The sequence below is a fragment of the Triturus cristatus genome, chromosome 3_1 (assembly GCF_964204655.1).
Source record: "Triturus cristatus chromosome 3_1, aTriCri1.1, whole genome shotgun sequence".
Lineage (NCBI taxonomy): Eukaryota > Metazoa > Chordata > Amphibia > Caudata > Salamandridae > Triturus > Triturus cristatus.
The window spans coordinates 831,498,354-831,521,386 of record NC_140583.1 but is presented as its reverse complement, the minus strand read 5'-3'; the positions used below and the strand labels follow the sequence as shown (position 1 = coordinate 831,521,386).

At 44.2% G+C, this 23,033-nt stretch overlaps 1 protein-coding gene across 1 annotated transcript in view; it reads left to right on the top strand.

Moving 5' to 3' along the window:
- Positions 1-23,033, top strand: part of AGPS (alkylglycerone phosphate synthase) — an 815,346-nt gene that overhangs the window by 559,508 nt on the left and 232,805 nt on the right. Inside the window, exon 11 of the mRNA XM_085645221.1 lies at positions 426-553. Within this exon, the coding sequence (XP_085501347.1) occupies positions 426-553 (128 nt within the window). The remainder of the gene's footprint in view (positions 1-425; positions 554-23,033) is intronic.

Below are 23,033 nucleotides of genomic sequence, written 5' to 3'. Positions count from 1 at the left end.
CTAGCAGCTGGATACTTTCTAGCAAAACAAAAAATCGCTTGCATGTATTTGAATATGAACATTAAATTGACTACATTATACTCCCAATTCATCTTTTTCTGTTAAGCTAGACAACTAATTGTAAAGTCTGAGTTACAGGTCATGAATTTATCAATTTTACGCTCTTTGTTGCGATAGGGAACCAAATAATATGGAATATTCCCTTTGTGTCTGCATGCTTTACGTCACCCACAAAAGAGTCCTCCTGTGGAAAGACAATCTTGTGAGGTCTTAGGGAATAAATGACTGCTCACCAAAATATCTCCATTTTGGTAGATTGTCTGTATGCTTATTTGCTGTAATGAATATATACCATACAACACAGTGTACTTTATCTTTAAACAATCATTTAATCATATACTGTATCTTTATTTTCCTTCTAAAAGGCACTCTTGGTGTGGTCACTGAAGTTACGTTAAAAATACGACCAGTCCCTGAATATCAAAAATATGGCTCTGTGGTGTTTCCCAACTTTGAGCGAGGCGTAGCCTGTTTAAGAGAAGTAGCACGGCAGGTAAGGTTTAGTCTCATTTCAGATCTTAGGATCTTAATTGCATTGAACTCTGTGAATGTTCAGGACATAGCTCTCTGCATATTCTCATAAAAATATAAAGTAAAATTGTTTTCCTGACATTATGTATCCAGTGTCCCTAATTCACGCCTTATAAATGCGGTTAGTTGGTTTAACATTTTTAAATAGTCTTGCGGTGCTCTGACCTTACTTATTGTCTTCAGTTCTGCCTCACATTTAGACCTTTCTGTGAACGTGATGCAACAACTCACCCACTCATTTGTGGCATGCTGCGTCACAGGGGCATCCTCACCAGCAACAGATCTCTGAGATCTAAGGAAGCACATGCATGTTGACTAAGGAGTGTATTCAAACGTTTCAAAGAGTGCTGGTGGATAACTATAGGGAAAGCACAAGGAGTATTGAAAATAGCTCTGCTTCTATAATCCAACATTTTTTTTTTTTTTACAAAATGTGATAATGCTCTCACATAAATAATTTTTGCAAATATGTCTGATCAACATGTACTATACTGACCAAACTGGAATAAAGATCAGGTTGTTTTTTCAATTAGTTTCCTAACCAATGCAAATAGGTGAAAACAAATTGTGGTCTAGTGAACCTGAATAATGCCCACGGCCAAATAGGAGCTGAGAAGGAAGCAGAAACGTGTTGACTAATTCACAAACATAGTTGTTTTTTGTTTGAATGGGTATCCCCAACCTTCTTCCTCCTAGTTTTTCGGCCCATGTTTTTGTTTGTTTTAGGACTCTGGGCACTTTACTACTGCTAACAAGTGCTAAAGTGCCTATACTCTCTATCTAAATTATATTGATGATTGGTTTAATCAAGATTGGCATATTTGATATAGTAGTAAGTCCCTAGTAAAGTGCTCCAGAGGAGCTGGAGAACAGGCAGAAACTCAACTTGGAGTTTGCAAAGTGCGAATTGGAAACGGAGAGAAAGAAATGGGAGCTAGAGAGAAGGGGAAATATTTTAGCTCATGAGCTGAAAATGAGAGAGCTGAAGCTGGAAGCCATAAGGGCCGAGTAGATGGTAGCAGCGAAAGTACCGTGTCCAATATTGAAGAAAAGGTCCACACACCCAGAGACTTGGCTTCTAATTTCAAGGAGGGGGGTGACATACACCACTGGACTCAGGGATATGGGGTAGCTCCAGAGGTGTGCAGGGTCTCTGAAGAGGATTGGGGAAGTGGCACAGGGAGTCATATTCATGGTGGTGGAAGGGACACTCTACTGGCTCAGGAAGGGAGTGACATGGAGAGGTGTACTGCCACAGAGAAAGCCCAGGTAGAGGAGTATGGAGTCCCCCCAGAGGAGGGTAGGTTGAGTTTGAGGGGCAGTCTGATACTGTCTCAGCAGATGGGGATGATATGGAGTACTTTTTCAAGGCACTGGATGATTAGATGAAGGGTAGTATGGTGAGCACATGTGAGGGGCTGTACAATTTGATTGCTGGAGAGCAAATGTTCAGTCACGGTTTTCCAGAGCTGTGCCAGCACCCGGGGGAGTGCGAGTTCTCTGATCCCAGGGAGCTTGCACTGGAGGCAGACTTCTCAGTATGCTCAGACGTGAGTCCCTTGCTCACTTTGCCACTGGATTCAAGCAAGCCTGGCTGAAGACGGCTGAAATGCCAGAAACCGGTCCTAGGAAGCTTGTTTCCGGTCAAGGGAAGACCTGGCTTGGCAGTTCGGGCTGGACTGTTCCCATGAGGCACAGGGTCAGACTGATTTGCATATGGCCATGTCTGAACTGGGGTGGCAGAGTGGGCTAAAGAACGGTGATAGATTAAACCCAGATCAGTTGACTGGGGGTGAGTGCTTGCAATGTTCAACACTCCGTCCATCATTTCCTTTGGTTTTTGCTTTGTTCGCCATAAGTTGGCAGGGTATGCTCAGACGTGAGTCCCTTGCTCACTTTGTCACTGGATTAAAGCAAGCCTGGCTGAAGACGGCTGAAATGCCAGAAACCGGTCCTAGGAAGCTTGTTTCCGGTCCAGGGAAGACATGGCTTGGCAGTTCGGGCTGGACTGTTCCCATGAGGCACAGGGTCAGACTGATTTGCATATGGCCATGTCTGAACTGGGGTGGCAGAGTGGGCTAAAGAACGGTGATAGATTAAACCCAGATCAGTTGACTGGGGGTGAGTGCTTGCAATGTTCAACACTCCGTCCATCATTTCCTTTGGTTTTTGCTTTGTTCGCCATAAGTTGGCAGGGTATGCTCAGACGTGAGTCCCTTGCTCACTTTGTCACTGGATTCAAGCAAGCCTGGCTGAAGACGGCTGAAATGCCAGAAACCGGTCCTAGGAAGCTTGTTTCCGGTCCAGGGAAGACATGGCTTGGTAGTTCGGGCTGGACTGTTCCCATGAGGCACAGGGTCAGACTGATTTGCATATGGCCATGTCTGAACTGGGGTGGCAGAGTGGGCTAAAGAACGGTGATGGATTAAACCCAGATCAGTTGAATGGGAGTGAGTGCTTGCAATGTTCAACACTCCTTCCATCATTTCCTTTGGTTTTTGGGCAGCAGACACAAGCGCCCTGACAGTCCTAGAGTCTGGGGGGGGGGGGGGGGGGGTACCTCTCCACAGTGGAAGTTACAGGACCCCAGAGGGGAGATCAGAGTGTGGGAGAACCCACCCCTGCTCAGCCTCTGGGTACAGACTCTATGCTGAGTGACCAGTTGCAGGATAGCACCCCTGAACTGGTGAGAGGATTTTTCTGGACATCTGCCACAAGCGCCCTGACAGTTCGGGATTGTGGGGGTACCATTCCCACAAGGCGGTACAGGGCTCCAGGAGGGGGGGCAGGGTGAGGGAGAGCCCTCCCCTGTCTCATGTTCAGCCTAAGTGTACAGACCCTGGGCTGGAGGACCAGTCTCAGGATACCACCTTTGAACTGGTGAGGGAGAGTGGACAAAGGGTACCAGTCACCAAGGACTACCACCCACAACTCTGAGAAACCATAAAGGTTAGAGAGCCCTGACTGTTTTCACTGACAGCTGTCAGTGGTCACTGTGGGCTGCTGTCCTTGTGGACAGAGTTGCCCTTGCGTTGAGGACATGAGTCCCACTCAGAGGGTGGAATGGTCTTGGTGGTACTGTTTTCCTACTGAGATACATCTATGAGCAAAATAAAGTTAGGTGCTGCACAGATTGGGTCCACAGGTGAGGAGAAGGATTCCCCATGAGTTAGCTTAGTGGGCCTTGAGAGTATGGACAGAGGGATCCTACTTGGTTCAGAGAGGCATAAAACTGGAACATGCCCCTGCTGTGGCTGGCCAGGGTCCATGTTCTAGCTCCCTAAGCAGGGATGTCCATCAAGGTATTGATTAATCTACCCTGACTTCAGGTTGGAAGGGGGTTGTGATGGACCTTGACCTTTTTGCAGGGGTATCCCCAAACATTTCGTTGTCTTCCTCCTATGATTTCTGATCTGTTTTTGTTGGCTTTAGGACTCTGGGCACTTTCCCACTGCTAACTAGTGTTAAAGTGCAAATGCCCCCTGTCTAAATTGAATTGATGATTGATTTATCCATGATTGGCATATTTGATTTACTAGTAAGTCCCTAGTAAAGTGCACCAGGTGTGCCCAGGCCCTCTAAATCAAATGCTCCTTACTAATGGGCTTGTATCACTGATTGTGCCATCCACATGAGTCGCTCTGCAAACGTCTGGGTGTGCATTTTTAAACTGCCATTTTGACCTGACAAATGCACACACTTACCAGGCACAAACCTTCCCTTTTACTGTATATTAGTCATCCCTAGGGTAGGCCCAAGGCAGCCCCATGGGCAGGGTACATTGTATTTAAACGATAGGACATGTACTGGTGTATTTTTACATGTCCTAATAGTGAAATACTGCTAATTTCGTTTTTCAATATCACAAGGCCTACCTCTCATAGGGTAACTTGGGGATTGCATTGAAATACTTAATATATAAGTTTATTTTCCCGTTAGAAGCTGATAGAAATTTGTAGTTTGGGCTTTCTGAACTCACAATTTAAAAATACATCTTTTGGTGAAGTTGGTCTTTAAATTGCGTGCTTGGAAAGGCCACTTTTAGTAAGTAGGCATTTTCCTGCTTAACCATTCTGTGCCTCTGCCTGTCTGTAGAATACCCATCTGGGTTGGCTGACGGTTGGGCTCTTGTACATTCTCTCTAGATAGTCACACTGTTGGAAAACGAGGCAGCATCTGTGAGGCCTGCACAAATAACATGACTACATTTGTCCTTCACTGGGAACCAAACACCCAATTGTAGCGCCTCACTCTCAGAGGGTAGCGTTGCAGAGTAGTCTGAGGCTTCCTCAAGGGAGGTGGTGTGGGCTGGTAATCTCCATTTGCAGGTGCACAAAAATAACACTCAATAATTGATTGCCCAGTCTGTACTTTGCTTTATAAAAGTAAGAGTACATTTATTAAACACACACACTACTCAATACCATGCACCAATTTAAAAATATACATAAGCTGTTGGAATTACTTTGTGACATTGCATCACATCTCCACCCCTCCCGCAGGGGGGGTGGGGTCTAGTACCACCACTCCCATGTATGCACATCAACTTGCCCCCAATGCAGTTAGTTGAACATAACCTGGAGCGAGGGCCCTGCGCACTGGCACCATCCCAGTGGCGACCCACCCCATTACCTCAACAAGCATTAAAAAGGGGTAACCCTGCCTTGGTGACACATGACCCTGACTGAGCATCTCCTACTGACCATAAAGTATGCACCTCTATATCTTAAGGTCTAGCAGTCTGGGGTCTTCCCCTAAGCGCAGCAGCAAGAATCCATGTTTACGCACACTTTAGAATGACAGTACTCGTTATCTTAGTTGATCATTTGAATGCATTGCAATTACCGCCCCTAAAGGCATCATAGATGAAATCACAGGATTACGCATATACAGCCAGACACCCTAGCAGGACTGTCTGACAACATAACCCCACTTGGCTTATGACATCACCTTACACCAGCACATCACATTAAACACATGAACTTCAGTCCCTCTGATAGAAATAACCATTAGTAAATGCATTTCGGTGCAGTTACACCACTTCACCTCCAGGGGATGCCCTTCTCCAGACATCCCCAACTCAGCCCTTCACTCCATGATGCTCTTCGTCGTACACCCTCAGCTATAGAACATAAGTCCCTGCCCAGAAGGTGATAAATGCTGGCTGAGCCCTTGAGGGGTTATTATTTCAGATGCCCCAGGAAACTTATGGGGGGACTGTTCTCCTTTCTGCTGGGGGAGGCTGCGGTGCTCCTGCAGCCCCCATGCACTGCCTTTCACCCATGAGGGTGACCCCCTCCTCTGGGGGCCACCAGGCGCCAAAAACTAGGTTCTCCCCATGCCTTGCAAGGCATTATGGGGCGCTTAGAGCTCCTTCCTTTGCATAATTGATGAGCGGCTCTCCCGCTGTGCCGGGGAGAGCCGCGCTGGCGGTGCCGATGGCTTCGCCGCATCTTCTTCCTTCAGTGGGGGCCCGGTCCCACCCGGAGCCCCAGGTGCCGATAGGCGGCTCGGGGAGCCCACCCCCGGCCGCTCCTTCTTGTTTCTGGGGCCCGGGCCCCTCGCGCCTCCACATCTTCATGTTCGGGGTCCCGGTCCCACCCGAGACCCCCGCATGCCTCCGAGATGGGGGGCAGCCTGGGGAGCTCACCCCCGGCTGCCCCCGCCGGCTCCCCGCCCAGCCAGCACCCTCGCGTGCTGCCGCGGGAGCCGGCATGACTCTTGTCGTCTGCCCACTCCAGCGGGCAGACACGCCGCATCCTCCATGGAGCGGTTCTTCGGGGGAGTGCAACGGCACTTCCCCCCCACCTTCTCCACCCTCGGTGTCGTACTTTAATATTCGGGACCGCGTAGGGGACAGGGCCCTACCCCTGTCCATCTTGGTATTAGCAAACCGCAAATGGTTAATGCGGTATGTACGAGTGCTTTATATATCGTTCTAGCTATGAATGCACTGTGTACACGCTATTCTGCTTCACTACGCGGGTTCGTTGGGCGCCAAACTGAAGTACTGGGTATTTTAGTCCCAGCGGTGCAGGGGCACACACCCTATGACTTCTGGGTTCACCCTGTTCCAGACCTACAGAAACACAGAGTCTTCTGGGTGAAGTCAAAGATTCATTTATTGGCTGCAGACCAATTACAGGTATCCTAGAAGTACAACAGCGTGTATGTTCTCAGGAGACTGCTGAAAATCATAGGAACGGACTTCATCTTAAATACCCTTTTTCTTGCCTCAAGCATACATTCCTAGGTTTTATGATACGGCCATTACAAGTATACATTACAAACGAAAAAACAGAGTCATGATGACCATCCCACATTCCAGTTCACGAAAATCTTCGGGGGGCGCAACGGCGCTCCCCCTCACTCAGCATCGGTGGGGGCCAGGGTGGGCTCCTGGCCCCCTGCCAAGGGCCACCTTCCCGGGGAGCGTGACGGCGCTCCACCTCCTCTTTTTTCGGCGGGGGCCAGGGTGGGCTCCTGGCATCCCGCGCGGGAACCTTCACGGGGTGCGCAACGGCGCACCCCGACATTCCTTCTTTGGGGGGCAGCCCCCGGGACCTGACTCACCCCGGGGGCAGTTTCCAGACCGGCGGCGGAGCCCCTCGTGCTTCGTCGTCGGTCCCATCAAAGGTCGTGTACCTTCGGGGGGCATATCTCAGCCCCCAGGGGTCCGATCTCTATGTTTGCGTCCTCTTGCTCCTGGTGGCGCCCCCCAGCCACTGAGAGCGCTCTCCTTCGCCCTCCGGGTCTCCAAGAGGGTGCCTTCTGCAGGGAACGGTCTTCACTGGCTCCCTGTGCCAGCCTTTCGCTTGGCTCTCCTTCGGGGCCTCACTTCTCCCTGCGCAGAGGCCACTGCTCCTGCGCACCGGTCCTGGACTCTTCTTCTGGTGCTGTTTGGGTCCTGGGGGCAGTCAGGGGGGTCTCTCCTTCCAACTGCCCATTGCGCCAGGCTCCAGCACCTTCAGCCTCCGCCGACCACACCCCAGAGAGAGCTTCTCTTCCTGTGCAAGCACTTTTTAAAAGTTGAGTAGGGGGCTGGCAGGAAGTCCCTGTTGGTCCTATCAAACAGCGGCACATCACTTTCCTGCCCCTGCTCCCTCCTTCTTGTCCAGCCTCTGGGTTTGTTCAAAATGGCGTCGTCCAGTGTCTCTGGCCACATGGCCTCTGAAACCTAACTCCTTCCCTCCTTGGTGCAGCTTGGTGCCTGGCACCCAGCAACAGCAGTTGATGGATTGGCCTGCAGCCCCACCCATCTTCTCTTCGTGGAGAGGAGGCCCTAGCTTGAGGAAGAAAGGTTATCAATCCATCCAGCTGAGGTCAGCCCTCAGCCTGGGTCTGGTCACGGCTGGCTCAGAGAAATATGACAGTTCTGGATGAGCCAAAAGCAGTACAAATATGACTTTGGACTCCGCAGAATACTTCTTTTCACATTTGCTACATTGGACTTAAGTGCGTGTCTGGAATCTGTAGGCCTAATTGAAGTTAATCTAGCCATGGGCCCCACATCCCCATAGGGGAATAATAAAGTGAAAACACAGTAAAACACACTGACTTTCCCTGGCATGTTTCTTCCATCCTGAGTTCTGTGGGTGAGTCCCAACCTATGAGGCTCCCCCACAGTAAAAGCTCAACAATTAGGTGCTCAAAAAGCGAAAAATCCGGGTGGCCCATAGTGTCAGAACCACCTTCTAACACACACTAATGGAGCTGAGGTGTGCCCTGCTTATCCTGATGGCCCATCACCAGGCTTCTGGGTCTTTCCGAGTTAGAGTGGTGGGAGGAGTTGTCACTGACACCTGAGGAGGGCTGTACCTGTCCTGACACAAAGCTGTCTCCACCCCGCTGTAGTGTGTCTGGAGCTAGGTCAGGGAAAGGCAGGGTCTTGTGCACTACAAAGACTTTCCTTTGAAGTTTCCCTACTTCAAAGGCAGAAAGGGGTATAAGTATTGGACTTCTGACAACCCAAAATCAGAACACTTCTGTATTGAGGACATTCTGCCAGGAAGAAGAGCTGTATGCTGCAGGAGGGACTGCCACTCTCCCATTGCTTTGTTGTGCTGGCCTGCTACTCACTACTTCCGTCCTGGGAGTGAAAGGACTGGAGTTTGCTTTCTGTATCCTGCCTCCACATTTCTCCAAGGGCTTGTGCGTGCTTGCCTCCTGTTAAGAACTCTCAGGACCATTAAAGACTTCACCTGTCAGAGCCTGGGCTTTTCTGCTGTGAGTCTTGACTTGCCAAGCGGTGACAAATCTAGTTCCTGGGCCCTTGGTAGTGTAACCTGGTGATCTACAGAGAAATTTCACGCATCGACTCCCAGCGCCTGTTTTCGCGACATATCACTACAAAAGATTAACGCTTCGCCGCTGCCTGCACCAAAGTGTATTTTCAGCTGGAAGCATCGTCCACGGCTTTAAGCACAGGCCCCAGCTCACCATCGCAGTGCCACAGAAAGATTGCTGCAAAGTGAGTCCCGAGCACCATGTCACCAACGTCCGTTGGCATCCGCTCTGACTCCGCGCAGCACCTGCTCGCGGCTAAAGAATCGAAGCAGCGCCTACATTGCCATTGACGCAGCATGTCTGGATTTTCAATGCATTCTCCCTCAACACTGACTCTTCGACATCGCACCGCAGGAAGTAGCCAAAGCGGCATGTCCGGAAACTGACACATCACCTCCCCTTCCCGTAAGGAACCGATGTATCATCTGCTCTGACAGTAAGGAACCGAGGCATCCCCTCCTCTGCCTAGCAGTAAGGAACTGACCCAGCACCTCCCCTGCGTAGTAAGGAACCGGAGTATCACTGTGCTTTTCCAGCGCCTCACCTCTCCTGCGCCTTACATAGTCTTAGATTTTTGAGGCATCTAAGGTACTTTGTGCCACATAGGAAGGCATCCATTGATTTATATGGACTAAACTTGGTTAATCTTTTAAAAGTGATATTTTGACTTGTGTATGTTGGATGTTTGTCGTTTTGGTCTTGTTTTATTCAGATAAATATTGACTGTTTTTCTAAACTGGTGTGTACTCCTGCTGTAATGTTTTCACTGTGTTACTGTGTGTGGGTGCAAATGCTTTACAAATGGCTTCTTAGATAAGCCTGACTGTTCATGCCAAGCTACCAAGGTGGTGAGCAGGAGTTATCTTAGCTTTGTGACTCCCTTACCCTGACTAGAGTGAGGGCCCCTACTTGGACAGGGTGCAAACCACTGCCAACTATAGACCCATTTCTAACATTTTGGGGAATATTTTGACCAAAGCCTATCCATGTTGTTTTTAACCATGTGACATCGGGGAATTAAATCAAATACTACTTATATCCATGATATACACAATTTTAACAGTATTGGATGGCACAAGAGGACCTAGTGGAATTGGGATCGCACACACAAAAACAAAAGTGATAAGAGGGTTCATGGACAGCCCATTGAGCTACATCTGTGACTGGCGAGGGACGCCCCATGATGCATGCTACCAATGTGTGAATGGGGGATTGTGCCCTTCTAACAAAAAATGCTAAATGTGAGGCAGAATTGAAGACACCAAGTAGAATCTGAGCGCTGCAAGTAAAAATATTAAAATAACTAATAGTATTCAGCAGGTGTCAGTACTCCATGTGATGTAAAATTCATTAGGTAGCTCGTATCTATTGCCTTTGTTCTCCCAATCCCCACAATTGTACAACCCTGAATGTGATGACTTATCCAAAGACCCTCCCTGTGATCATTTGCTACGTATCGCATTGTACGCTGTAAAGGGTAACTCTGACTTGGGAAGGGATTTAGGATGTTGAAGATTGTGAAAAAACAAAGGGTGTAGTAGCCATGGCTAAACTGCAGCATCTGTACCTCCACTCATTGTTACTCTATCACTCTCTTTACTGTCACTTAAGTGTAAGGTCCAGCCCGTAAAACAAGAGCAAGTACCTCGAAAAAATAGACTGAATCAGGCAAAACTTTCAAATAAGACTAAAAATGTAATTCTTTATGGGAAAAGGCAACAAATTTCTTTTTTGTGATGATAGTATTTCAAAATAAAATATGCATCTTCCTGTACATGAATGAGACCCACCTGTGATTTATGGAGGCTCAACTGTGACAGAGTATGAGCCACACCGCGATCAGGAGGAGCTTAGCCATGGCGGACACTACTCAGCTGTGGCGCAGTCTAACTATGACTGATGAGGAGAGCCACACTGTCGCTGAGGTTGTTCATTGGTGATTGGAAGAGGGCGACTGTGTCTGGCTCCCTGATTTGATGGAGGAGGATCAAAGAGGGCCTGACTGTGACAAAGGAAGACTAACTGTGATGAAAGATGCCTGACTTTGTGGAAGGAGGCCTCACAGGCATGGGTCGAGACTCATTTGTGATTCTTTGATTTTTCGGTTGCTAACTATATAACTGGGGTCTTTGGAACAACTTGTGCTGCTCTTGCTGTTCATTTGATGAAGCCAATGGTGTGTATGTGGTGCCCTCTTGCCCACCACTCGTTTGAATTTGTTAGAAGGACACCATTTTTCAGTTCATAAGCTCAGTATGTATTCTTAAAGCAGTTGGGCTGCTGGGTCTGATGGTTAAGGTAAATAACGGGCACGGTTATGAATTTTCAGGATGTGGTCGGGTCAGACCTATTATATGGAATGCGCTAGCTGCATCTAATTGAGGACTGCTCGGAAATGTTGTAGGGCCTAGTCTCCTCTGGTAAAATATATAGGTATTTAGGTCTATTTTAAGCCCGTTTTCCACTTATATCAGATAACTTGATTGAATACTTTAGGATGATAGTGTTTATGTATAATGTTATAGTTTTTTTATACTTCCAGATATTTCTGTGCTTACTGTGGTGGTCTTGACAACTAAAATAAAAAAGAAAGGAGGAAGAAGAGCTTGACATTTTCCAAAGCTAGCCTTCTGATAGCCAAATATTTATTCGCTTCAATTAGAAATCCTGACACTTTTTGTTAATAAATGATAAACGTATCACCAAACCCCATAATATGCGTCCCTACAGCTTTAGTAGGTATTGAGGCAGATTTCACATCCTACCACACCTGCCCCTCTCTACCACAGTATTGTTTATTATGATAAACACTCAGATTTGTGTCAACAAATTTCGGACTTTTGAAGCACGTTGTAAATTTCTTTGAAAACCCTTAAGAACTGCCTGTATGTGTAACACTCTGCTCTAGAAAAATATCATTTACGTGCTTCTTGCATAAATTTACTGCTTAACAGTTGGTAAATACAAAGGTACATTTTCTCCTGCCTATCAATGCTGACATAAATAAACTGGAAAAGGGATAAAGTCAGACATACTTCATAATGTGAAGTGAAGTTAATCTCTTGTTCAGAATTTACCTATCCACTTTCTGGCGTGGCCGTGGAATATTCATATCCATGATTTAAATCTGTGATCTGATGCTGCAGTAGCAACATTGGGCACTAGGGTGTGCCTAGTTTTTTTCTGTTCTGTAGTTGTTGCGCGCCCTACTTGTAGGCCTTTCACCTTCCGAAAATATGGATTAGTGCATAGCAGCTAAACGCTATTGCTCTGACTTTTGTGCAGGTTTCTCACTGTGAATGCTGTAGTATCCGTTGCGCTTATCTTGCGAAGTGTTGCTATCATGGATAGCCTGTCCTGTCGTGTGACAGACGTGGGTGGTTGGCACAGCGTTTGAGCTATCATCACTGAAAAGATGTGGAGAGCCTGCACTGAGAACATGATGGCAGTTGGCCGGTAACAAAAAATTGGTATAACCTCCTAAATGATAATATGTATCTCCCCTCCTCAGCCAGGGTGTAGAGGTTCCAAAATAGATCAGGCAGGGTCATCTTCATATTGAAGAAAAATTTATTTTCATATAAAAACTCAGTTGTACTGGCTCCGGGTCATTAAGTGCACTCAGTTGAAGAGTTGAATGTTTGCTCACATGGTAATGTTTGCTCACATAGTAAAGATGCAGTCTGTTTTTACAGGGTTTTTTTATGAGATGCTCCATTCAGCCTGCAAAAGGCTGCAAATGGAATCCGCTTCATGTGTAAAGGACACAGCTGGATGTCAGTTGCTTTCAGTAGTCTTTGCAAGTTTCTGCAGTAAGTTTCCCTTGAAGATAAGGAGGAAGAGGACTGTGATAGATATCATCTTGGTCATGTCTAGCTTGTAATGACTCAATTTAAGTTCAGTGTCCAGCTCTGATGTAAGCATTGGTACTTAAGTCGGTTCATCAGGCTTCTGTTGCTGCTCACTGAAGGGCAGCTCCCCATGTAGCGTGACATGCACTGCATGCAGGTTAATTCTAGAGGCTAGTGCTGGCGGTCCGGAGTTTGGAAGGTTAGGCAGTTCAGTTTCTTTTCATAGTGGAGTGCCCTCCATATGGTGTCTGCTTCGGAGCAGCTTTTTGATCTTGGATGATGTGGCTTCTGGAAGGGCTCATCCTGGAGAACGAAGCAAGCAAGCAGCGCAGGTACCAAAGAATACCAACTCTTCTCCTGCACACGCTGGTTGCCCAAAACAGTGCTTTCCAGTGGTGCATGCCAATAAACCTGGGCAGCATTTCATACTCTTGATGTTTTACTCTGAGCTGCTACAGATGGGGGGGGAAAACATGCAAATCAGTCTCGGACGTGCTCTAAAAGGGACAGTCCGTCCACGTCCCCCCGAATGAGAAAACAAGGAACCAAATACATGTGTTGACCTTGTTTGGCTTCACCAGTGAGGTGCATCTTGGGTCCCTGTGGGTCAGTCAGATTGTTGATCTATGTGTGCTTCTAGCATTGCCATTTGGACTTCCTGACTGAAAACAACAAAAAGTGATGAATGAAATGTTTAAATGAATATGAACCGCTGATGATGCCACGTAGCTGCATTCCATACTACCCTGATGTTGCTCATTACAGACGTGGACCAGTTGCATTCAAAAAGGCGCAGTCCACCAATATGGCCTCGTAAGCTGCTTGAGGAAGACTTATTTACTTCCAGTTGCAGGTCAGGCCCACAACTCTCGTCTCTCTTGGCAGTGATGCTTTTCCCAAATCCCTTACTTACCACTGACTAAGCACACAGCCTGTCATTTTCATGCTGAATGCTTAAATGAACTTCAGGTTCAGATTTGAACGTTCGATTTTGTCCCAGTGAAATACTTGACTTGCCAGATGAGTGATGCGGCTTTACATCTGTGGCACCGAATGAAGAAACAATGATATCACGAATGACGTTTTCACTTAAAAGAAAAATGTTTTGTAGGAAAACATATTTATTCGACTTATTAATTATTTGAATGTTACTGTGATTTCAGTGTACAATATATCATGTGTAGGCTTTACACTGGAAGCATAATTTTGATTGGATTATGTATTCACAATACACACACTTTTTACGTAGTGAGGTCATAGCCATTGATTTTTTTACTTCCGAGTTTTATTTTAGCGAAGGTTTTTGTAGTGTAGTTGCCAATTTTGGCGTGGATGTCTTACTGTGAACGAGTACATGTACTTCAGCAAGTATTTATCTTGCCATAAAATATCGTGAGGCAGCCTACCCTTCGTTTCCCTTCAAACTACGAAATGCTTTGTTTGAGCTCATAATACCAGGTAATCAGGGCTTCACCATGACCTTGCCACCTGATCCTTTCTACTGGGCCGGACTGCGAGGATTGCCTTATTCAAGTGTCGGACAGGCTGGTGAGTGCTTTTTGGGACATGTCATTCTGTGCAAATTAACTTCAGTACTCATTTATTCAAAGTACACTGTGTGACGTGTAAGGGGTGAGGTGGGGTGGGGTGTGTTTGTGTTGTCTGGTACTACTAGTGTCTGTCAGTGGCTTAATCGGAGTGTTGTCAAAATATGTGACCCTGTGTTAAGCAAAGAGGTGTTTGGTAGGCACAAGGCTTGTTCCTTCGAAATGTCTTCCCCACTGTGCTGGTGTAGAGTGACATCTTGCCCCTACTTTCTTCTCTTAGTCAAGATATGTCTTGCATGCGCTAATACATGCCTTCTTCCATCTTCTGTCACAAAGCCACTAAAGCACAGAGCCTTGCCCTCTGAAGCAAGTTTTCTAGTAAAGTTAATATTTGTGAATGTTAAGATACCCCCAGTATCTGCACTGGAAGGTCTGTCATAAAACCTCAAAACTGGGGTCAGCTTGATCTTTTACTTTTCCGTAGCGGTTTGTAGCAGTATGCTCATTTTCAGCTATTTTCCCTTTGAATGCAGAGGTATTTCCCTCCTGTTCTCTTATCTAGGGCACTTCCCTAGAACACTCCTCCCCTCTTAACCAGAAATTTTTCTACCTGTATTTCCTTGTTACAATTTTTCCCCCTAAAACAGTCATAGGTCATATTTAGCCTTTTCCACGGATTTGAGTGATTCTAATGTCCTTATTACAAGCTGATCATTTCTTGCCTTTATTGCTAAAAATATATTTCCCGGTAGCGTGATTGTATTTGCTTTCAATAGAGATCAGCTCCAGGCGTTCCATCCTCTGTACCCTGCCCACATCCTCCTTCAGGTCCACTGCCCTGGACCCAGAGAGCAGTCCCATATCTGTAGTCTTTGTCGCAGGGATCCTGGTACTTGATGACTAATGGTAGTGGGATTGCCAAAAATTTGGCTAAATTGTTGCGTTTTTTCATGTAGTTTGAAGCCTGAACTCCGATCGCCATGTTGGCAGTATAATGGGTAGAGCCCTTATAAAGTGATCGAAGCATTAGGCTTAAATATCACTAAGGAGGGTACTGGAATTAGTGTGGGCAGTGTGTTTCATTTGTGGAATTCTGCCAACATGGTCAGATTATTATTAAGTGAATTAATTGCCTGGTTCCTGTCTTCAATAAATGCGAACCAAGCAAGAAAATAGACACGGTTGCTGGTTCAGGGTGAATGGTCATTAAGTCACTACATACGGTTTTTGAATTGTTGTACTTATAAAATGACTATATTGGAAGCCTTCTCTGTTTAGAGAATTTCCCTCTGGGCGCGACTTAAGGAGGATCACTTGAAGATGAATTTCACGTAGCTTGTTACCGATGTGAAGAAAATCTTTGAAACGTTGAAAATAAAGTTCAATTGATCATTTATTAATTCCTATAGCGATGAAATTGTATTAATTTCAATCAATTCGCAGTTTTCTATTCTTGATTTTCATGTTTGACTTTAACTATTTCAAACATCCCAATGCATTTCGGACTCTTACTGAGTCCTTCATCAGGGGAAATCTAAACAAAAATGGAAATATATGTATATTTAACGAGGGTCCACAACCTTTAAAGAAACAGGTGTTACGCATTGTTAAGTAAAAAAAATACATCAACATGAATTGAGTGCTAGAATTTTAGGCAAGCAATTTCAAATCCGATTGCTATCATATAATAAACATGAACGGGTTCAGTGCTGTCAAGATAGAACCTCTTTTAAGTGCTGAAATTTAAAGCGGTAACTTCAAACATGGTGTGTTAAAAAATGCTAAAGACTATTCCATGCTTAGTGGGAAGATTTGTAATCGAGGTGTAGGAATATTAAAAACAAGGGCTGTGAGTGTTTATAAAAAGTTGTGCTCAGGTTGCGCGGCGGAAAGACGCTATCTTTAACTTAAAATCTGTGAGTCATAGTGACCGTCGCTGTATTAAAGACAGTTCGATGCTTGAGTTAAAGAAATTGTGCCCGGGGTGTGAAAACATAAGCTTGTGGGTGGTTAATTAAAGGTCGTAATCGAACGGTGCGTAAGAAAAGTTTTCCGTATTAACATTTTATTGATAAAGCATAGTGGCAATCCCCGTTAAAAGGTGATTCGGCTGACGTGAGGCGTTTTTTTACTAAAGAGCTATTTCTTACCTCCCGTGCGAACACTATTACACGGAACAGGCATCCGTCCAGTTGTTAGATTGTGATTTTCATCACATGCTAAATGTGAAGTGTACGCTGGGAGTGGCAGGCTGTGCAACCGACCGATACTGAAGATGGACTATGAAATTGCTAAAGATGCAATGTGTAAACAAACGCCATTTTAACGTAGTGCAAGATTCATGAAAAATAACTTTAGAAACAAAAGGTGACACGAAAAGCTCGTGTTTATGCAGTGTGTGTGCTAATAAACTCTGTATTAGTGACGAAGATACATAAAGTGATATATTGAGTAAGCAAAGGTTCAATAATTGTCCGTGCAGTTTCTAAATAAAGCACGAGTTAAAAAAATAAAGAATATATGAGGTAGTACATTGATCGTGTATCATAGGTAGCAAGCAAATTCCATCCGTTCATTCAGTCCTTTTGGTTTCATAGATTCCAGATAGTTGATCCAATGGTTCTTTCTCTGCAATAAAAATGTATTATTGTCTCTACCTTGTTTTTTTTCAATGACTTCGAGGATGGTGAATTTAAGTTGTGCAATGTTGTGATGTTTTTCATTGAAATGCACTGCTATTGCTGATTTGGTGTTATTCAAGCGGATATTGCTTTTGTGTTCGTGAATCCGGGTCTTTATTTTCCTTTTGGTCTTGCCTACATATACTGAGTCACAAGGGCATTTTAATAGATAGATGACATTGCTGGTGTCACAGGAAGCTGTGACATGTAGTTGAATTGGCGTGCCTTCCATAGGGTGAGTAATTTTAGAACCAGTGATAAGGTTATTGCAGTTGCTGCAGTTGTGACATGGAATGGTGCCTTTATATGAGGTTTTTGAAGGATTGCTTGATGTTGGTTGTTTTAACATCTCTTGGATGTTCTTGCCTCTCGTGTAAGCAAATCTTGGGGCATCCTTGAATAATCCTTTAAAGTCAGGTTCTAAAGGCAAAATTGACCAATGTGATTTTATTGATTGTTTGTAGTGGAGACTCATGGTGGACTCATGGTGGAGTACTTGGATACTACCACCATGCGTGATTGATTGCTCTTTACCATAGATGATAAGAGACTAGTAATAAATATTTCAACGCACAACCTTACCCAAGTACAACTTCAAACCTTACAAAAAGGTACATCGTTTGTACCCACCTGCCATACCAACAAACTAGAACTCAAAATCACTTTATTCAAACTTATGCGCAACCTACGGTTACGACACTTTTTCACAAACATTATTCAACCCCAAGATCGACAAGAAGACAAACTCCTTAAAGGTCTAAAAACCAAAAGTACTTTTCAAGCTCCAATTAGTCACAAGAGCCTCGATTCTTTCGAAAGTCTTGTTAAACAAGACCTTAACAAATTCAACTTTAAAAGATCATCTAAATTGAAGAACCTCACCTCAAAAGAACGGAACATCATCAAAAATCTAGCTAATAACCAAGCCATAACTTGCCAAAGAGCAGACAAAGGCGGCGCCTTAGTTATCATGGATTCCGACTTTACAACACAGAAGTCAACAAACATGTCAATGACACAGAAACTTACAGCAAACTGTCCTTCAATCCCACAGAACAATTCCAAAAATGTCTGAATGATATTTTGATCAAAGCTACTGAACAAGGAATTATTAATGAAAAAATCAAAAAATACCTAACGCAGACACATCCCAGAACTCCGATTTTATATATGCTTCCAAAAGTACACAAGAACCTCAAGAATCCACCGTTTCGCCCAATCGTCTCCACCAGAGGTAGCATTCATGAACCAGTGGGGAAATTTCTAGGCACACATTTACAACAATTCGTAGTCAAGATGAATACCTATATCCAATACACAACAGACTTCCTACACAAAATCAACCAAATCCAATTACCGGAGGATGAAGAAATCTGGATGTGTACGATAGATGTTAAATCACTCTATACTTCCATACCACATAATTTAGGCACAGAAGCTATAGAGGACACACTCCTACATTCACAACTAGATCATGACTTTCAAGTATTTCTTATGGAATTACTCAATTTCACTTTATACCAAAGTTATTTTGAATGGAATGGAAAATATTATTTGCAGCTCACCGGTACATCAATGGGCAACTGTGCAGCACCTTTGTATGCGAAAATCTTCATGCATACATTTGAGAACAAATTCATCCTATCCCTTGATATCTGGAAGAAACATGCCATTAAATTTTTACGTTACATAGATATCTTTGTCCTGTGGAAAGGTTCATATACATCTCTGACAACTGCTTTGGACAACCTCAATTCTATCAATGAACGCATACAATTTACTTTCAATATTCAGAACACCACTATCGCATACCTTGCCGTCCTTTTGAAGATGCATGGAAACTCTCTGGAAACCACCATATTTAGAAAGCCAACAGACAGGAATAACATCTTGCACTATCAAAGTTTCCACCATTTTCCTTTGAAAAATCATCTTCCTTTCTCGCAACTACTAAGATTGAAAAGAATAATATCGGATCCAGTTGACCTACAAATTCAAACAGACAACTTGCTCCAAAGATTTCGAGAAAGAGGATACCCTAACAAAATCCTACAACATGCTCAGTCAGAATGCACTAAAAAATCAAGATCTGAACTATTGCAAACTATAGTAAAGAGCAATCAATCACGCATGGTGGTAGTATCCAAGTACTCAACCATGAGTCTCCACTACAAACGATCAATAAAATCACATTGGTCAATTTTGTCTTTAGAACCTGACTTTAAAGGATTATTCAAGGATGCCCCAAGATTTGCTTACACGAGAGGCAAGGACATCCAAGAGATGTTAAAACAACCAACATCAAGCAATCCTTCAAAAACCTCATATAAAGGCACCATTCCATGTCACAACTGCAGCAACTGCAATAACCTTATCACTGGTTCTAAAATTACTCACCCTATGAAAGGCACTCCAATTCAACTACATGTCACAGCTTGCTGTGACACCAGCAATGTCATCTATCTATTAAAATGCCCTTGTGGCTCAGAATATGTAGGCAAGACCGAAAGGAAAATAAAGACCCGGATTCACGAACACAAATCAATATCCGCTTGAATAACACCAAATCAGCAATAGCAGTGCATTTCAATGAAAAACATCACAGCATTGCACAACTTAAATTCACCATCCTCAAAGTCATTGAAAAGAAACAAGGTAGAGACAATAATACATTTTTATTGCAGAGAGAGAACCATTGGATCAACTATCTGGAAACTTTGAAACCAAAAGGACTGAATGACCGGATGGAATTTGCTTGTTACCTATGATACACGATCAATTTACTACCTCATATATTTTTATTTTTTAACTTTTTGTGCTTTATTTAGAAACTGCACGGACAATTATTGAACCTTTGGTAACTCAATATATCACTTTATGTATCTTCGTCCCTAATACAGAGTTTATTAGCACACACTCTGCATAAACACGAGCTTTTCGTGTCACCTTTTGTTTCTAAAGTTACTTTTCACGAATCTTGCACCACGTTAAAATGGCGTTTGTTTACACATTGCATCTTTATCAATTTCATAGTCTGTCTTCAGTATCGGTCGGTTGCACAGCCCGTCACAGATTTTAAGTTAAACATAGCGTCTTTCCGCCGCGCAGCCTGAGCACGACTTTTTATAAACACTCAGAGCCCTTGTTTTCCTACACCCTGAACACAAATCTTCCCACTAAGCATGGAATCGTCTTTAGCACTTTTGAACACAACATGTTTGAAGTTACCACTTTAAATTTCAGCACTTAAAAGAAGTTCTATCTTGACAGCACTGAACCCGTTCATGTTTATTATATGATAGCAATCAGATTTGAAATTGCTTGCCTAATAATCTAGCACTCAATTCATGTTGATGTATTTTTTTACTTAACAATGCGTAACACCTGTTTCTTTAAAGGTTGTGGACCCTCGTTAAATATACATATATTTCCATTTTGTTTAGATTTCCCCTGATGAAGGACTCAGTAAGAGTCCGAAATGCATTGGGATGTTTGAAATAATTATAGCCAAACATGAAAATCAAGAATAGAAAACTGCGAATTGATTGAAATGAATATAATTTCATCGCTATATGAATGAATAAATGATCAATTGAACTTTATTTTCAACGTTTCAAAGATTTTCTACACATCGATAACAACCTACATGAAATTCACCTTCAAGTGATCCTCCTTTAGTCGCGCCCAGAGGGACATTCTCTAAATTTAGAGAACGCTTCCAATATAGTCATTTTCTACACACTCCCTGATCAGAGAGTGAAACCTCCGTGGCACACTGCAACTTCTTTCAAACTTTTTAAATAACCACATTGCAGTGCGTGTTCAATCTCCTTCGTATTTATAAAATGGCCAATCAAGATTAAATAAACAAATCGTCACTCCCAGATCACATCAGCAGTCCATGTTGAGCGTTATACTCACTGCGACATACTAGTTTTTCACCCATACGTGAATTCATCTGGCAATTTGGGATGCCGTGTGATGTGAAAAAGAGACTTTTGTTTAAAAAAAAAAAAAAATGAGTACAGAATCACTAGCTGTGATCAGTGGGTTGAGTCTTGCCTCTAAAGTTGGGCGACGTGTTACATACCAGTTCTATCCCGGGCAGATTGTACTGTACCGATGTATTGTGTACCCTGGCACTATTACTTTTCACCCATTGTTGAGTGCACCAGATTCACGGAGCGCTTACATGAATGTGGTATGTGCATAGTGCTGGACCCGGCCTGACAGGGCCAGGTTAAAAGGACCAGTGTGTGTGTGTTATTTATGTGGTCATGTGATTCGCCAGCATTCAAATCACTGAAACCCTTGCAACTGATCACGTGTGAAACTGCTCCAAGGTATTCGGTTCCCCTCTGAGTGAAATGGGAGGTGTCTCCAAGAGGAGGCACTGCTGAGAGGGCGTCATCCATGCAGAATGGCAGGCATCGTCCTCATGACTTGATAACTTTGTGTTCGAGATTTTTTAGAGCAATTTTCCATACTATAAGTCAGATTTGTGACTATAAGTCAGATTTGTGTGTGTTTAAGGAAGAATATTTGAATGAGTTCTGACATGTTAATGAGGGTTTTCAATGTTTGGGTCCCACCTTCACATCACTTGTGTGTCTCGCCTACATTTGCACTGAACAAGCACAAATAAACATTTTGCGAATGCATACATTCTTGGACACATTTGCACTTGTGTTGTACGACATTCGCGTAAGAAGTGTGTATTTCATACATTTTGTATATGTTCCTTTTGCTAAAGAATTGATCGTTTTACACTAAATTAAAAATAGCGATTCTCGTGAGTGTGAGCGCGTGCATGTGTGAAAAAGCAGCTCATGTGTGATAGTAAAAACTTGTGTCGCACCATCGTGCACTGCACAGCCCATGTATGAGAGCTGCCCCTGTGCCCTTGACATCCCGGATATTCTGACATGGGAAATAAGGAGTGAAACTTGGACATGCTGTCGCCTTGTTTTCTGTGGCACAGCTATCGGGGCTATCATTTACATTTCTAAAACAATCTGTTTGCACAGCTGCTGCCGGCGTTGTCGAGGCCGCGGTATCATGGGCTGCCATCAGAAAATAAGCACTTCTCACGATAATTAAATGCAAGGCAAACTAAGCTGTTTTTTTTCCTTTTGGTTGGCAATATTCCCAAAGTTGGTTTTGTCTAGTTCATGTGTGGGCATGCAGCCCCTCAGCCTCATGCCAAGGTAGGCAGCCAGGGCTTTAAGTGGGATGAAAAAACAGGGAGGGAGGGGGGAGTAATTAAGGGCGTGGCTTAAAAACAGGCAAGCTAAAATGTGTTTAGCATAGTGTGCCACCCGACTTGTGTTTTGCAGTTTGTCATTGCATCCAGATATATGATGCAACAAGTAACATCATACCTAAAACAAGTCAGGGCTATTGGCTTTGTCAATGGTTGTTAGTTGCATAAGATAAATAAGCAGCAACTATGGCTTGTATACAATATTGAAAAAGCTTCCACTTAAAAGCCCTGGTGACTCCACGACAATGTTGCTGCTCCAGAGTTTCTAAAAGAGAAGGGAAATCCTGAGAGAAAATGTCTCTCTTTAATGGATTTCCCTTCCCTTACAAGGCTCACCTGGCATGACGTCATGGCCATGCCATAACTTCTCCACTAGTGAGAAGTGAGCAGTGTGAGGACGCGCGCATCCATGTGCCTGCTGTCACTGCAGTCCGGAGAAAAATACAGACCGCCTGTGTCAGGGCACCAAACAGGGCCCGCTCGAGACCCGTTTCGAGGTCTCCTTTAAACAAGCATTGGCATAGCCAATAGGTCTCGCTTTTGGGATCTTATAAGTATTTAGTTATGCAGCACAATATCCTTGGTGCAATAACATCAACTATTGCATAGCTAGAAACTTATAAGGTCCCAAATGCGAGACCTATTGGCTATGCCAATGCTCACCCCTAGCCTGTGATTGTTCTATGTTTTCAGACTCTAAGCTGCATAAATACGTTTAGGAGGATTTGCTGCTGTAAAGCTTTTCCCGCTCCCATTGAAACTCAAGCCTTTGCGTGGGTGAGTGGAAACGCCTCACCGTCCAAGACTTCAGGTG